Source organism: Cucumis melo, chromosome 1, assembly GCF_025177605.1.
Source record: "Cucumis melo cultivar AY chromosome 1, USDA_Cmelo_AY_1.0, whole genome shotgun sequence".
Lineage (NCBI taxonomy): Eukaryota > Viridiplantae > Streptophyta > Magnoliopsida > Cucurbitales > Cucurbitaceae > Cucumis > Cucumis melo.
In genome coordinates, this window is record NC_066857.1 from 37,131,248 (window position 1) to 37,148,603 (window position 17,356).

Sequence of the window (17,356 nt, forward strand, 5' to 3'; positions counted from 1 at the left end):
TTTTTCTCATTTTTCCCTATTTGTTTATCTAACCAATTCTAGGGATTCGGAAAGAAAGAAAAAATAATAATAATTAAAAGCATCTCATTGTTTTTAATAAATATTTATAGATTAAAAAGATAGGAAACAAATTAAATATCTCCACTACATTTAATGAACAAATTGCACTAAAACAAAGATAAATTATTTTAATAGAAAAAACTTTAAAAATATATTAATGATGGTATAAAATTTTATTATATTTTATAAACATATTAATTTATTTTTCTATACTTGAAAACAATTCTAAAACTAAACGATAACCTTCAAATTTTTTATTTGAAAATTTTGAAAAATATTGAAATTACGTCCTTCAAAATTTTTATTATAAAAATATGGAAATATTGAAATTACGTAAAAGATCTTTGGAAATATTTATAATGGTGTTAGCGTACGAGTTCAATTTTTATCATTAATTTTTGTGAGAGTATTATAAATTTGAGTGCTTAATTTTTATAATTCGTTACAATCGTGTAATATACCGTTTCTCCTTATTTTTAAATCCATCGTTGTAATCCATAAAGATGGTAACATATAAATATTAGATAATAAATACATACTATCTATCAAGCTTAGGGTTCTACCAAATAGCATCCTCTTAATCATTCAACACTATCAATATTTTTCTATAAATAGAGGTATTTGGTGGATTTGAAGGAATACACGTTAGAGGAATTCCGAGGAGAAAGTGAGAGACAGTGAATTTTTTAGATTTTTAATTAATTAATTATTATTAATAATATTATATTTTTTGATATCTGTATTTCGATTCGCCTCGCTTTTACAACATGGCTACATTTCGTTGGTTTATTTATTTTTGCTAAAGGCTAATTTGGATGCCTGATCTAATTAAATGTTTATTATTTAATGGAGGAGTATGATTAAGACTTTGACTAAGAGAAATAATTGAGTTGAAAAGTTTGAATTTATTTGATTTTGTAGTTTGATAAAGTATTATGGAAATTATTTTGTATAACATTTACACATCAAAGAATCAAAGCATCTATAGCATACATTGTAAAAATGAATTAGAGATTTAAATCTCCACTTTAATCTAATATCAAACTAAAAGAAAGGTAACAAAAATCAAATTTACATTGCTATTCTATAGAGAAAATATCATTATCTAACCTTGAATTTTGATAAAAATGACTAATTTTTAATGTCAAATTCCACGTTAAATTTTATTTGTAAAAATACCATAATCTATTTATATTAAACCACTGTTCGTACTTATCATTATATAAATACAAACAAGTAATATTATGTGATTTATCGCATATAGATTATAACATTTTACTATATTTGCAAAGAATCCTTAAAACTGACTGATCTTTTTTATCCTGAAATTTTAAATGGTATTATAAGTTACCACTCACGTTAAGTTTTCGATCGAATTTTAAAATTATCAAATTTGGTGGGATTATTTAATAACTAAAATGATGTATTAATTAAATTTTATTTTATTCAAAACTTGTTTTTTTTTTTTTTTAATATATAGAGTTTTTGCATTATTATAGGAATTGATTCAATATAACTTATATTAGGAATTTAAATTCTTAGCTCAACAATAATCGAAGTTGTGAGATTCAAACTTTTGACTTCATGTTTTATAATAATGCTCGAGTTATATTGAATTTAACTAATTATCGACAAATTTGATGGAATTGAATTGCTAAAATAAACCAAAGCACCGATGAACTAAAGGTTTCTCTAATTGAAACCTAATGTACCTATATAGAGCAAGTTTGTAACCAATAGTGCTTTCCAATGTTTCTATAAATGTCAAGATATGAAAACTCCATATTTGAAATATGGAGAGAAAAAAACTTCCAATAAAATCACTTTTTCCTTTGTTTTTTAAATAAAAAATTTCAATGAAATAATGTCTTTATAAGTTCACTCCAACAAAACAAGAATCTGTTCTTCAACGAACAGTTTGAGAGAGAAGATGAAGATTTCAAGCGTACATTTCTTTTTCTTAATCTTCTCCGCAGTTTTCTTCATCGCACAAAGTTCTCGAATCGACGATGTTTCTTCATCGGAAAAACGCCTTGCCTTCTTCATATTCGGCGATTCCTTTTTCGATCCTGGAAACAACAATTTCATCAACACCACCGAAGATTTCCGCGCTAATTTCACGCCATACGGCAAATCGTTCTTCAGAACTCCGACCGGAAGGTTCTCCGACAGCCGTCTCGTGCCTGATTTCGTCGGTAATTACTCAAAGCGGATACTGAAAATCTGAAACTATAACTCCTACTCTACTCGTTTCAATTTTGTGTTCTTAGAAGTAAATTTCTTTTACAGCGGAGTATGCGAATCTGCCTTTGATTCCGGCGTATTTAGATCCTCGCAACAAACGATACATCCATGGTGTTAATTTTGCATCCGGTGGAGGCGGCGCTTTGGTTGAAACTCATCGAGGATTCGTACAATTCTTCAATCGATTAAACCGCATTGCTGCTTTCCTTTTGTTTTTTCGCGATCTTCTTTTTCCTATGATAAAAATTGATTTTAATTTTTCAGGCGATAGACATTGAAACTCAACTTAGGTATTTCAAGAAGGTGGAGAGATCGATAAGGAAGAAGCTGGGGGATTCGAGAGCGTATAATTTGTTTTCGAATTCTGTTTATTTGTTCAGTATCGGAGGAAATGATTACATCGTTCCGTTTGAAGGCTCCCCTGTTTTCGAGAAGTACACTGAAACAGAGTATGTGAATATGGTGATCGGAAATGTCACGGCGGTGCTCGAGGTAAGTTTCTATCTCAATGCCTAAATTGCAAATAAAGCAAAAAAAAAAAAAAAAAAAAAAGTCAAACCAATCCCCTGTTTACGTTTATCTACTTCGAGCCAATTATGAAAAACCTTAAAAAAAGAAAAAAAGACATTTTCTTTTATTAAATAGACTTAATATTAAATAGCAAAATAAATAAAAAATCATAGAGTAATTAATTCATTTTAGTTATAAAAAAAAATGACAAAACGCATGAAAATATTTACAAAATATATCAAAATATTATATTCTATCATCGATAACAAGTCGTCATTATCTATTAAATGTATTCATGAAAGTCTATCAATATTTAAAGGATTTAAACATCTTGTTATATTTTGTAAATATTTTGATGCATTATGTTAGGTTTAGATTTTTTAAATAGAAAAATATTAAAACTATTTACAAGCTAAATTTCATTAAACTTTCCTAATTAATTTATTTTTCTTTTTGGTGTTTCATTCTCTTATTATCCTAACAATTTCCTTTTTTAATTTAGTTGTAAAATTTGATTAGTGAATGTTCAATTAGAATTAATTAGTTAACTATGTTACTTTTCAAAGTCTATAAATAAATAATTTAGGGTTATAATAGGAAGCTTATCTACGTTATAATATATAGCTTTGGTTTCTTTTTTTTTTTTTTAAGAGTTCTCTCTTTCATGATACATTTCCTTATTTAACCATGAATTTAGTTTGATACCCCGAACACGCTACATCACTAATTAAACGAAAACTTGTTACATAACTAGTATTAGTACGATTAGTAGGCATTTTTCAATATACATATATATATTTGTATAATTCTACATTGGTACCTATGTTTATTAATTGATGAATTAATAAATAGGGTAGAAAAATGAATTGGGCCAATAAATAGGCAGTAAAAGTACACGTGGCATTAACCAATCAAAACAAACTAACAAATTCTAATTCATTAGAATTAGTTGAGGAATGAGAAGATTTAGAATTGAAATGCAATTTAGTTTCAAGTAATTGGATTGATTTTTTTTTTCTTTTTTCTTTTTTCCTTTGATGGGGATAGGAAATATACAAGAAAGGGGGAAGGAAATTTGCTTTTGTAGCGGTGCCTCCTTTAGGTTGTTTACCACACATAAGATTAATGAAAAAGGACGGTCATGGAAGCTGTTTGGATGAAGCTTCAGCGCTTGTAAGGCTTCACAATAAGCTTCTACATGCTGCTCTTCAGAAACTTGCTGACAAACTCCATGGCTTCAAATACACTATCGGTGATACCTATACTATGCTTCAAAACAGAATAGACAATCCTTCGAAATACGGTAAAATCCTCAATTCCTTTGCTCTTTGTTCCCTAAGCTTTATTTTCATTTCTTTCATGGTGATCTTTTGTCTAGATTTATACCATCTTAGACTTGGAAGTATGAAAAAACCTGAAAGAAATGATTAGAGTACAAGTAGGAGAAGTATCTAAAGATTTAAGAAGACAAAATTCGGGAGCTCTAGCTCATAATGGCTTTAAAGTCTCCAACTTCTTTGACACTTCCAATGAGCTTAATGCTAAAAAAGACTGTCCATGTCTCTCAAGTACTCTAGACCTTGTGGGAGGTGGGTGACGGTGGGAGTACTTCCTAGATTATAATAGTCTATTTTGAAGTAGTTTGTGTGTTAATGTGCAATTTATTTTAGTCGAGATAGAAAATAATGAATACCTTATATAATACAGAAGAAAAGTGAATATAGAATGGGAAATAGTAAGTATGGTATCATATTTTGTAGTAAATTGTAGGTTACTATAGTTGAAATATCAACTATTATAATTGGAGTATCACTTCATCTATTTGAAGTTGAGGGTCAAAACACTCCCTTATATGTTTTTTGTTTGAAGTATCCAATGACTTGTAAAATATAAGATATAATCATTAAAAAAAACTAAATGATAGTAAAAATAGAATAAAAATCTAAAAATGAAACATTTAATAAAATTAGAGTAAACAAAATCAAAATTTACCCTCCATGTGTCAATTCAAGCATCCTAGTTAGGATATATATTCTTGTTTAGAAAGTTAGAAGCATGATTCTAAGTTTAATGTTATCTGAATTAAATGAAAGTGTTCAATAAATAATAGTGGAGAGACCTTGAATAACGTCAGATAACGAAGAGTTTTTATTACATATAACTTTTTTTCATATCATATTAATATAACGTTGCTTGTTCAAAATTAGTATATAACATCGATAATTAGTTCGTAGAGGATGTGTGTTAGAGTAAAAGTGAATTATTTAGAAATTATTTGTTGAAGTTGTGATGAAAGAAATTTGATGATGATGTGTGTGGATGAAGGTTTGAAGGAAGGGAAGAAAGCATGTTGTGGGAGTGGAAAACTTAGAGGAATATATAGCTGTGGAGGAATGAGAGGAGTGAAAGAATTTGAGTTATGTGAAAATCCAAATGAATATTTGTTCTTTGATTCTTATCATCCAAATGAAAGAGCTTATGAACAATTTGCAAAGCTAATGTGGAGTGGAGATTCCCAAGTCATCAACCCTTACAACCTCAAACAATTCTTTCAATATATCCAATCACAACCTTGAACATTCATCTCTTTATATTAAAAAATAAACCTTTTGTATTTTGCCACCGTTTTGTATAATAATAACCACTGAATAAGGGTTCATATGATAATAATGCTTTTGTTTCTTGTTCTTTGTGTTTTTATTTTTTGTTTTTTCGTTAAGTATATATGTTCTTTTGATTTAGTGAGATACTTTTTTAATTATTTTAATTACTTGATTTTTTTAAAAAATCACAATTAATTTTAAGAATATTTTTAGCTTAATAATTGTTTGATTTTTAAAAATTAAGTGTATTTTCTTTCCATTTCTTATCCTAATTTTTTTTAACTTTTTCAAGTAAAGGAATAAAATTCTCAACCAAATTTAAAAAGAAAAACAAGGTTTTAAAAACTTTTTTTTTCATTATTCAAAACTTGGCTTCGTTTTTTTTTTTTTATATAAAAAACATCAATAAAAAAATAAATAACAAAATCAGAAAAATAAAAACAACAAATAAAGTGGTTATCAAATTAAATTTAGAATACTTAACTTTTAACTTCAAATTTTTTTTTTTGTCAAATAGACCTTGGAATTTAGTCATTCTTTTTAATTGGGGTAGCTAGAGAAGCTTAGTCTTGGAATAACTAAAGTCAGCCAACATATTTTACTTCAATGATATACTTTATTTATAAAGTTAAAATCTCCTTATGAGTTATGTGTCTAAATTTATATGATTGAATTAATTGTTTTTTTTTTTTTTTTTAGAAATATGAAAAAGGGCTCAATTTTGTTTTTGTTTTTTTTTTTTTTTTTTGTTTAAAGGCTCAATTTGATGTGGTGGTGTATTTAAATGTATTTATTATTTTATAAAAGCCTAATAGTCTTAAGACTTTGATTATAATTTTTTTATAAGTTGAAATTTTAATATTTATTTGATTTGCGGTTAGATAAGATTTATACATCAATCTGTGATTTTTGTAATTCTTTTTAAACTAGAAGTTTTCAAATCGTAACCTTATGAAATCAAAGAGGACTAGTTTCTAATAACCAAACAATAGATTGATTGTATTTATAAATGACAAGGTATCTATAGTCATAATCGAAGATTTTTAAAATACGTGGATAAAACTTTAAATGAAAATTTTATTTGATTTACTTTCTGTATTTATTTTTAATAAAATTAAGGGTTTTTATTAAAAAAACATATACTATTTATTCTCTATAAAAAAAATTACTAATCGACAAAATTTATTACACTCTATTTTTTTTTAATGAAGTGTAAATATTTTATCGATTTTTTATTTACAACAATTTTTTTTTTCTTTTTATCCCCTTACCCATTAAAGTGTGATGTAAGCAAAAGGAATAAGTTTGTATGATGAATTACTTAAACTTATTACCTATGAACTCCAAACATTTAAGCAATGTAATTTAGTAAAAGAATAAAAGTTCAATAAGAGTGAGCTCATGCAATTAAAAAGAACTAATTAGTAAATGTGCATTTGCATGGAGGAGATGGGCCATTTGGCATTCATGCAACATTTCATGCAACTAACTCTCTTTACTGTAAAATGATTCTTCTTCTTCTTCTTAATTATTCTTAATAATAATTTTTTCCAGAGTTTCTTCTTATTTTATTCTTCTCAAGGATAGAAGATCGAATAAAAGGTTCCAACAACAGTCACTACAAAAACTGAGATAATAATTTGTATCTCACACTATTATAATCTACAGACTATTATAATAACGATCGTGAATACAACTCTAATTAATTTTTCTATATTTACAATTTTTTTTAAAAAATGGGTATATATTTGCCAATATTTTAAATTTACTCTTTATGGTTGTTGTTGAAGGAATTCAAATCCCTTTAAACATAAAAGAACAAATTATTCACGTCTGCAAAGTACGAAACTATGTTGAACAAATAAGAGCATGAGAAGAATCCGACTCCATGGATCAGTTTCAGAAGATGAAGATAATATCAATCTTCCATTTCCTTTTCTTAATCTTTTCCACATTTTTCTTCATCGCACAACCCTCTCGAATCCACAATCTTACTTCTTCGCAAAATCGCCTCGCCTTTTTCATATTCGGCGATTCCTTTGTCGATCCTGGTAACAACAATTTCATCAACACCACCGAACCTTTCCGCGCCAATTTCACGCCCTACGGCCAAACTTTCTTCAAATATCCAACAGGAAGAGTCTCCGACGGCCGTATCATGCCAGATTTCATCGGTAATTACTCAAAATCATACACTAAGAAGTCTCTCAGTACACTCCTTTCAATTTCGTGTTCTAACAAGTCAATTTCTCTTACAGCGGAGTATGCGAATTTGCCTTTGATTCCGGCGTACTTAGATCCTCACAACAAACTCTACATCCATGGCGCGAATTTTGCATCCGGTGGAGCCGGTGTTTTGGTTGAAACTCATCGAGGACTCGTACGATTCTTCTTCAATCAATCAAATCAAACCAACCGCATTGCATTGCGTTTTGGGGCGATCTTCTTTAATCTTCTGTGCTGAATATTGATTTTAAATTTTTCAGGCGATAGGCATTGAAACTCAACTTAGGTATTTCAAGAAAGTGGAGAGATCGATAAGGAAGAAGCTCGGGGATTCAAGAGCGTATGATTTGTTTTCGAACTCTGTTTATTTCTTCCACATCGGAGGAAATGATTACAAGGTTCCGTTTGAAGGCTCCTCTGTTCATGAGAAGTACAGTGAAACGGAGCACGCTTATATGGTCATCGGTAACCTCACGGCAGTGCTCGAAGTAAGTGTCAATCTCAATGCTTTTAATTGTACAATTTTAGTCACATGTTAATAGTTTTTTACTAAGCTTGATTAGAAAATCATAAAATTGCGTTGAAAACATTTGTTGAAAGTGTACGAATTGGACAAATTTCAAATATAGGGGAAAAAAATGAAATGAGGAGATTTAGAATAGAAACATTTTAAATTAAAACTTCGAACATATGACCGATTAGGGAATAGAAATTTTTGTTGAGAAATGAGAAGGTTTAAAACTGATCAAAATGGAATTTTGATTTCAAATAATGAGATTGATTAATTTTTATGATTGGGGATAGGAAATATACAAAAAAGGAGGAAGGAAATTTGCTTTTGTGGGTATTCCTCCTTTAGGTTGTTTGCCACACACAAGACTATTGAATAAGAATGGCGATGGAAGCTGTTGGGATGAAGCTTCAGCACTCGCAACCCTTCACAATAAACTTTTTCCTATTGCTCTTCAAAAATTTGCTGACAAATTTCCAGGATTCAAATACACCGTTGCTGATATGTACACTATGCTTCAAAACAGAATAGACAACCCTTCAAAATATGGTAAAATCCCCGTTTCTATTTTGCTCTTAGTTGCATACTCTTATCTTATTTTATGTTTATGTTTATTTATAAGTAGAAAATAGCAAATAATTTTATAAATTGGAAGATATATTTTGAATAATTTTGAAAAGTGTGACACACATGAATAACATTTAACATATCATGCGTTAACTTTCTTTCATGTTAATACAATGTTTACGATCTAAAATACATCTCATAATTTGGACAAAATTATAACCAAATAACCTCGAAATGATTTCATTATAGAACATTTTAATTAGTTCTTAATTATTTGAAAATTTTAAAGCTTTATTTATGATAGAGTGAAGTGAACGGTTTAGAAATTATTGTTGAGGTTATAATTAATGAAAGAAATTTATGATTATGTGTGTGGATGAAGGTTTCAAGGAAGGGAAGAAAGCATGTTGTGGAAGTGGAAAATTTAGAGGAATATTTAGCTGTGGAAGAATGAGAGGAGAGGAAGAATTTGAGTTATGTGAAAACCCAAATGAATATTTGTTTTTTGATTCTTATCATCCAAATGAAAGAGCTTATGAACAATTTGCAAAGCTAATGTGGAGTGGAGATTCTCAAGTCATCAACCCTTATAACCTCAAACAATTCTTTCAATATGGATCACTGCAAGCTTGAACACTGATATCTTATATTAAAATTAAATAAACCCTTTGCACTTTGCTATCGATTTTGCATATATACCAATCATATGTTCTTGCACTCGTTGTGTATTATTTAATAAATACTAAAAATTTATTATTATTATTATAAGTTAGATTCATTTTGTTACATTTGAAAATCAAAATTGATTACTTAGGAGTTGGTAACTATTTGTCTTTGTCTTTTTTCTCTCGGAATTTAATTAGCATAATTTCTATTTTCTCAAGTAAAAGAGTTCGATTCTTTAGCCAATTTAATATATATGTAGTTTTTGTTTTTAGTTTCTTAGCCGTGGATGAGGTATTTACAGGCTTAACTTTCTTAAAATTTAAAAAAGTTAAAATGATTATTTGACTTTAAAATTTGTATAAAATGATTTTTTTAAAATTTTAAAAGATTAAATAAACTTTCAACTCTAAATTTTGCATCACTTGCAGATTAAATTTTTTTTAAACAAGTTTGTAAATTTTCAATAATTTTGTGTACGAACGAATTTAGATTTCTATAATGTATTTCTTCTACAAAGGTCTCTTAAACAGTGTCTTGAAAAAACTTGTTTTTATTACTTTATGGTTTAACTTTAAATCATTCAACTTTGTTTGTGTATTTGTGAGAAAACATTGTTATTCTTGAGATTAGGATATATAATACAAATAAGTGATGATGTTTGTAAGTTTAATTTTAAAAATTAAAATGAAACAATTATCTCAAATTGAATTTAGAATACAAGTTTAGTCTATGAACTTTTAGCATTACAATTTTTGTCAAATAGACTTTTGAATTTATTCATTATTTTCAAAGGGGGCAGAGAGGCTTAGCTTTGGAATAACTAAAGTCAGCCAACATATTTACTTCAATGATATACTTATTTATAAAGTTAAAATCTCATTATGAGTTATGTGTCAAATTTTATATGATTGAATTAATTGTTTGTTTGTTTCTTTTAGAAATATGAAAAAGGCTCGATTTTGTTTGTTTTTGTTAAAGGCTAAATTTGATGCCGTGGTCTATTTAAATGCATTTATTATTTTATAAAAGCATATAGTCGAAGACTTTGACTGTAAAAAAAACACAATTAAGTCAAAAAAAAATTAATTTATTTTAATTCATAGTTAGATAAGATTTATACATCAGTTTGACGTTTTTGTAATATTCTTCTTTAACCAGAAGTTTTTCGAATCGAAACCTCGTTAACTTTAATATTGTTTTGATTTTATTTCTAAATGACAAGGTATCTACAATCATAATCGGAGATTTTTAAAATATATCGATAATACTTTGAATGAAATTTTTTATTTGATTTACTTTTCTGTATTAGTTTCTAATAAAAAAAATTCCATGATTTTTGAGAAATAGAATCAATAAATAATGTCTGATTCTAAGCTCACTATACTTTGTTATTATATTACAGAAAATTGACATTTTAGACCCTTTCAACTTTATTTTTGGAAAATTGGACACTTGTTTTTTTTAACCCCTTACCAATTAAAGTGTGATGTAAGCAAAGAAAACTTTGTATAATTAATTACTTTACAACCATTTCTCAAACTTATTACCCGTAGACTCCAAACATTTAACCAATGTAATTTAGTAAAAAAAAAAATCAATAAAAATACACTACTACAGAAATTAGATTGTTTGACCTTAATATATTGTCAAGTAAATCTATACTTGACGTTGAAAAAAGCGTCAAGTAATCGACCGTCAAGTATAGTCACATTACTTGTCACTAAAAAACCGTCAAACATTCTTTTTCTCGATGTCATTTTCGTGAAAATTTTGCTTCCTTAAAATTATACTTGACGCGAAAAAAAAATCAAGTAAAAGCTAACGTAAAATAGTTCAAAAGTTTTCCTAAAAATTTCGATTTTTTAAAACTATATTCAACGTTTTTTCTTTAAAATAGTCAATACATAATAATTTTTTAATAAAAACGTCAAGTATCTAAAAGTTGCTAATATCAAATAAAGCATATTTTATTGGATCGGTGAGATCGTGTAATAAAAAAAAAATACTAATTAGTAAAAGTGAGCTCATGCAATTAAAAAGAAAAGAGAGGGAAAAAAAACTAATTAGTAAATGTGCATTTGCATGGAGGAGATGAGCCATTTGGCATTCATGCAACATTTCATGCAACTAACTCTCTTAGTCTCTTTAGTGTAAAATGAGAGTGTGTATTTTCATAATTTGGACTTTTCTTCTTCTTCTTCTTCTTCTTCTTAATTCTTCATAATAATTTTACCATAGACGTCGATGAACTTTAACTATATAATAATATGCTTTTAATTTACTCATATGTTTACGATCGTTGTTCAAGGAATTCAAATCACTTCAACATAAAATGAAAAATTATATTCGCGTTTTGTAAAAGACGAAACTATGTTGAACAAATAAGAGCACGAGAAGAATCCGACTCCATGGATCAGTTTCAGAAGATGAAGATAATATCAATCTTCCATTTCCTTTTCTTAATCTTTTCCACATTTTTCTTCATCGCACAACCCTCTCGAATCCACAATCTTACTTCATCGCAAAATCCCCTCGCCTTTTTCGTATTCGGCGACTCCTTTGTCGATCCTGGCAACAACAATTTCATCAACACCACCGAATCTTTCCGCGCCAATTTCACGCCCTACGGCCAAACTTTCTTCAAATCTCCAACAGGAAGATTCTCCGACGGCCGTATCGTGCCAGATTTCATCGGTAATTACTCAAAATCATACACTAAGAAGTCTCTCAGTACACTCCTTTCAGTTTCGTGTTCTAAAAAGTCGATTTCTCTTACAGCGGAGTATGCGAATTTGCCTTTGATTCAGGCGTATTTAGATCCTCACAACAAACTCTACATCCATGGAGCGAATTTTGCGTCCGGTGGAGCCGGTGTTTTGGTTGAAACTCATCGAGGACTCGTACGATTCTTCTTCAGTCAATCAAATCAAACCAACCGCATTGCATTGCGTTTTGGGGCGATCTTCTTCAAATCGTCTTCTGGTGCTGAATATTGATTTTTAATTTTTCAGGCGATAGGCATTGAAACTCAACTTAGGTATTTCAAGAAAGTGGAGAGATCGATGAGGAAGAAGCTGGGGGATTCAAGAGCGTATAATTTGTTTTCGAATTCTGTTTATTTCTTCCACGTCGGAGGAAATGATTACAAGGTTCCGTTTGAAAGCTCGTCCGTTCATGAGACGTACAGTGAAACGGAGCACGTTCATATGGTCATCGGAAACCTCTCGGCGGTGCTCGAAGTAAGTGTCGGCCATCTCAATGCTTTAAATTTGCTTTAGCGTTAAATTTCCAATTCGGTGAACTCAACTTTATAAATTGCTTATTTTTTAGAATTGTGTTTACATAATTGTGAAAAATATTTTTAAAATATAACCAAAATGTTTAAGAGACACAATTTTTAAATATTTTGCATTTTGCTATAAAAATACTTTGGTTTATTTTAGATAAGGTCTTTTAATTAAATAATTTTAGTCACATATTAATAGTTTCTTACTAAGATTGATTAGAAAAATTTTATACAGTTAGAAATAGCATGCATGATAAAATAATTTTCCTTTTTTAATCAACCATAAAAAAATAGTTATTTAAGATTTATTGAAAGTGTATAAATTAGGGAACCAAACAAATATTTCAATTTTTTTAATTTATAATTTTATAAAATTAAGAAAGGTGTCTAATAAATTTAGAAATTGGTGAACTCAAATTCAAAATTTTCATTTTATAAAACTACAAAAAGTGTAATAATTTTTTAACTATTCTCTAATAGGTTAATTTCAAAAATTTTAATTGTATCTTGTAACTAATAAGCTCTTATCAATTCCACACACTTATATATATTTTTTTACACAAAACAATATATCTATTAGATATAAATTTACACCTTTAAGGTTCTATTTGACATAAATTTTAGTTTTATATTTAATCAATTATGAATTTGGACTATTTAAGGAAAAAGCAGAAGATATTATTGAAAATGATTAATTATCAATTAATTTTTTAAAAAAATTTAATACATCAATCCTAAAATGCAAAATTTTAAAAAATGTTTAGAGATTAAATTGAAAGCAAATAACCAAAACAAAACTATTAAAAACATAAAAATTAAGTACACATTCTATTTTTAATTTTTTTTAAAAAAAATTGAATCTATAAACACTTCTTTCACCTCTAAATTTATTGTTTTGTTGTCTATTTTCAACCAAAGTTTTAAACAAGGAAGTGAATTCAACTCTTTCACTCCTAAGCCATGAAGATTATCTGAAAAATGAAGAGTACATACTTAATATTAAAAATAAAATATCCAAAACCTTAGTTAAATTAAAAGAAATTCTTATAAATTGTAAAAAACGTTTGAACTATTTTACAAATTTTGATGATTGGGGATAGGAAATATACAAAAAAGGAGGAAGGAAATTTGCGTTTGTGGCGATTCCTCCTTTAGGTTGTTTGCCAAACACAAGATTATTGAAAAAGGAGGGCGATGGAAGCTGTTGGGATGAAGTTTCAGCACTTGCAGTCCTTCACAATAAACTTTTTCCTATTGCTCTTCAAAAATTTGCTGACAAATTTCCAGGATTCAAATACACCGTTGCTGATATGTACACTATGCTTCAAAACAGAATAGACAACCCTTCAAAATATGGTAAAATCCTCATTTGATCTCTTTTGCTCTTAGTTACACTTATTTTATATATTATATTCCTTCCATGCTTAATTATGGTAAATAATTTTGTAAATGATAAAATGTTATTTGAGTTGATCAGAATTAGATTTTGAATAACTTCGAAAAATGTCTAAAATAGTTCTCATGCATGTGTTAGATTAAAGTGAACTGTTTAGAAATTGTTGTAGTGGTTATAATTAATGAAAGAAATTTGATGATGATGTGTGTGGATGAAGGTTTGAAGGAAGGGAAGAAAGCATGTTGTGGGAGTGGAAAACTTAGAGGAATATATAGCTGTGGAGGAATGAGAGGAGTGAAAGAATTTGAGTTATGTGAAAATCCAAATGAATATTTGTTCTTTGATTCTTATCATCCAAATGAAAGAGCTTATGAACAATTTGCAAAGCTAATGTGGAGTGGAGATTCCCAAGTCATCAACCCTTACAACCTCAAACAATTCTTTCAATACATCCAATCACAACCTTGAACATTCATCTCTCTGTATTAGAAAATAAACCTTTTGTACTTTGCATGGATATTATGGATAGTGATCACTAAATTCAAAGTTTATTGTTCTCATACAACTATAGTTTTTCATTACTTGTGTAAAGGATGCTTACACCAATATGGTGTCGAGCCTATCAAACTTTGGTACCTAAGTCTAAGTTAGCACATTGAGTAACTAGTTCATTTAAGTGCATCGTTGTTTCAAACATTCGTGATTGTTGTGTGCCAATTGATGGATTTGAAGCAGTAACTTTTTCTTCTTGAAATGAACATTTTCCTATATCGCTTCCCGTATTAATTTCTGGTCGTAGCTTTTTCCATAAATTTTTCAGTTTTGCCTTGAAAACCCATTATTAACACATATCGAAGATTATTCCTTGACACATAGTTATATGAGTTCATATAATATAAATCACATCCTTGCTTAGGACATATAACGAACTTATTAAATAGTAAACATTCACATGATTAGTGACATTTTTAATCACACACTTATTATCATCTCGAATACAATGAAAATTTATTTCATCAATCATTTATCTTACTTTTTAGTAATAAAAAAAATACACTCACATGGAAATATCCTTTATAATAATATACACGAAAATCTTAATTTTCTAATAACATAAAAAAATTGATCATACTTGCTATAATTTAAACTATTAAGTTTTCTTCCATAAACAACAAATAAATAAAAAGATGGAATCTAAAATCGAGAATATAACATTATATAGTTTATATCTTTAAAGTGAAGGCATCATATAATTTGATTGAAAGCAATAGAAAAGAATAGAATATATCACACATACAATAATTGTATCATTATATATTCCATTTTAACTTAAGCTCAAAGTCATTCAAATTTTTTTCTCTCTCTCCCCAAAATCAATATTCTTGAACTTTAGATGTTATTTTATCGATTAACAGTTAAATATTTCTTATTCAAAATTCAAATTTTATAATTGTGTTCGAGTAAGACATTCAAATTGAAATTTTTCATTAATATTTTGTTTTTGTTTATTTATAAAAAGAAAAAAAAAACAGATTTTATAAAGAAGTGAAAGGCAGCAAGTTGGAAAAGTACAGTATATGGGGAAGAGGATCTGACAATCACCAATTCTTTCGATCTCAAACCACTACTTGAATATTGCTTGTGTGTGTCATCATCTTATTTAGGTAAATCATTTTAATTATTACAAAAAATATCATTCCCAATAAATAAATTTATTTGAAAGTTCTAAACTTTTCTACTTTCAATTGCCCTTTTCCTATAACTCAATTAAATCATTCTCAATATACATCAAATTATAACACGTGTTATTTTCTCAACTTCTTTTTTAATAGCATAAATAAAGCTCAATCAATATAAAAAAGAAAAAAAAAATCCTCGATCAAGAAATTTGTGATTTTAATTTTTCAACTCAACCTCAACGTTCGGTTGAATTTAAAAGGAAAAAAAAAACCGAGATCATCTATTTTTCATATATATGTATACGTAGTTTTTGTTCTTTCTATTTTTCTCTCTATAAATGATACAATATTAAATTTTACCTAACCAATCGTATTTATGCAAGTTACTTAGTTAAATATATTGATTTTAAATATATTTTACGTATTTATCTATAAGAATAAAATTTTGTTTTTATAATTTAAACAGAGATCTATTGTGAAAACATAGGAGATTTAAGGGTAATAGTTTTGTAAATATGATATTTTAAACAAAATTAAACCACGTGTTCTTTAACCTAAGTTTGAAAGTAAAAAGATTTTGAACTTTTATTAATGTTTGATTATTTATATAAAACATGTATCCAGAAATTTTAAAAAAAAAAAAAAAGAACTATAAAAGAAAAACAAATTTTCTGACATGGATTTGCACCTTATGCATATGATGAGGAGGAATCCCTAAAGTTGGGACCCAAAAAGCCTATTTCAATACAAATAAAAACTTTGATTTTATTTATTTATTTATTTCAATTTTCTATCCTTTTTTTAAAAGATGCCTTTTTATTTATTATTTTATTTTTTTCCAATATTAGGAAGCCAAAGTTAGAGAATCCAAGATGTAACCAAAACCCAACTTATAACATTTTACATGTGAACTCTAAGTCAAGATTGATTGGAATTTCGAATCATTCAAAAAGAAAAAAGAAAAAAAAAGTCTACTTTGACTTTTTTTTTTATTTATTTCTTTCCATTTTTATTTTTATTTTTGTCAAAACTTTTTCATTTATTTATTATCATTATTATTATTTTAATTTTACTCCTTCTTTCTCTTCATTTCCCCCTTCCTCAATTATTGCTTGATATGTTATGGTCTTCTGTCTTTTTCATTTTGACAGGTATATATATATATATATATTTTTAAAATTATTTAAATTAATGGGTTTTATTAGAGTCACACTCACCTACCAAAAGAGTTGCTCACCCTCACTCACCTGATTTTTATGAATTTATTGCCTTTACTCTCTCTTTATTTAAAAATAATAATAATTATTATTATTATTGTTTTGCTTTTGCATTTATAATAAATACCAACCTTTCTACAAGCTGTCAGAACAAAAATGTCCAACTTCCTTATTCAAGAGGGTTGAAAAAGAAGTCTCACAATGGTCTAAAAGGTTGTTTGGAAGTTCTTAAATTATTTATATATATATACACACACACATACATACATATATATGTATGTATATATTAAACAATGTATTTTCTAAAATTATATATATTTATTTTGAACAATTTCTTAAAAGTAAAAAGTGGATTATTGTGTCCAACTATTAGCATGATAAATGTAATGAA

General features: G+C 27.7%; 2 protein-coding genes across 4 annotated transcripts; both read left to right on the forward strand.

Moving 5' to 3' along the window:
• Positions 1 to 1,739: 1,739 nt before the first annotated feature.
• LOC103500654 (GDSL lipase-like) lies at positions 1,740 to 9,480 on the forward strand. 3 transcript variants are annotated; one of them, XM_008464029.3, is made up of 6 exons: positions 3,971 to 4,117; positions 7,208 to 7,591; positions 7,676 to 7,797; positions 7,904 to 8,131; positions 8,448 to 8,703; positions 9,104 to 9,480. In XM_008464029.3, exons 2-6 carry the CDS (start codon positions 7,306 to 7,308, stop codon positions 9,352 to 9,354), a joined length of 1,143 nt encoding a protein of 380 aa, XP_008462251.1. In that variant the 5' UTR covers positions 3,971 to 4,117; positions 7,208 to 7,305; the 3' UTR covers positions 9,355 to 9,480. The 3 variants fall into 3 exon arrangements, with proteins under 3 accessions (XP_008462253.1, XP_016902856.1, XP_008462251.1); XM_008464031.2 differs by lacking the exons at positions 7,208 to 7,591; positions 7,676 to 7,797; positions 7,904 to 8,131; positions 8,448 to 8,703; positions 9,104 to 9,480 and adding exons at positions 1,740 to 2,255; positions 2,350 to 2,471; positions 2,569 to 2,796; positions 5,140 to 5,497 and having other exon boundaries at positions 3,862 to 4,117; XM_017047367.2 differs by lacking the exons at positions 7,676 to 7,797; positions 7,904 to 8,131; positions 8,448 to 8,703; positions 9,104 to 9,480 and adding exons at positions 1,860 to 2,255; positions 2,350 to 2,471; positions 2,569 to 2,796 and having other exon boundaries at positions 3,862 to 4,117; positions 7,208 to 7,419.
• A 2,306-nt stretch (positions 9,481 to 11,786) lies between these two features.
• Positions 11,787 to 14,046, forward strand: LOC103500803 (GDSL lipase-like). Its single transcript, XM_051082909.1, has 3 exons — positions 11,787 to 12,287; positions 12,399 to 12,626; positions 13,774 to 14,046. Exons 1-3 carry the CDS (start codon positions 11,796 to 11,798, stop codon positions 14,044 to 14,046), a joined length of 993 nt encoding a protein of 330 aa, XP_050938866.1. The 5' UTR covers positions 11,787 to 11,795.
• Positions 14,047 to 17,356: the final 3,310 nt, after the last annotated feature.

Coding starts and splice junctions, on each gene's coding strand:
- LOC103500654 (XM_008464029.3), top strand. CDS start 7,306: ATGGATCAGTTTCAGAAGATGAAGATAATATCAATCTTCCATTTCCTT. Junction 7,592..7,675: donor TATCATGCCAGATTTCATCG/GTAATTACTCAA, acceptor TTTCTCTTACAG/CGGAGTATGCGAATTTGCCT. Junction 8,704..9,103: donor AGACAACCCTTCAAAATATG/GTAAAATCCCCG, acceptor GTGTGGATGAAG/GTTTCAAGGAAGGGAAGAAA.
- LOC103500803 (XM_051082909.1), top strand. CDS start 11,796: ATGGATCAGTTTCAGAAGATGAAGATAATATCAATCTTCCATTTCCTT. Junction 12,288..12,398: donor TTGAAACTCATCGAGGACTC/GTACGATTCTTC, acceptor TTAATTTTTCAG/GCGATAGGCATTGAAACTCA. Junction 12,627..13,773: donor ACCTCTCGGCGGTGCTCGAA/GTAAGTGTCGGC, acceptor GATTGGGGATAG/GAAATATACAAAAAAGGAGG.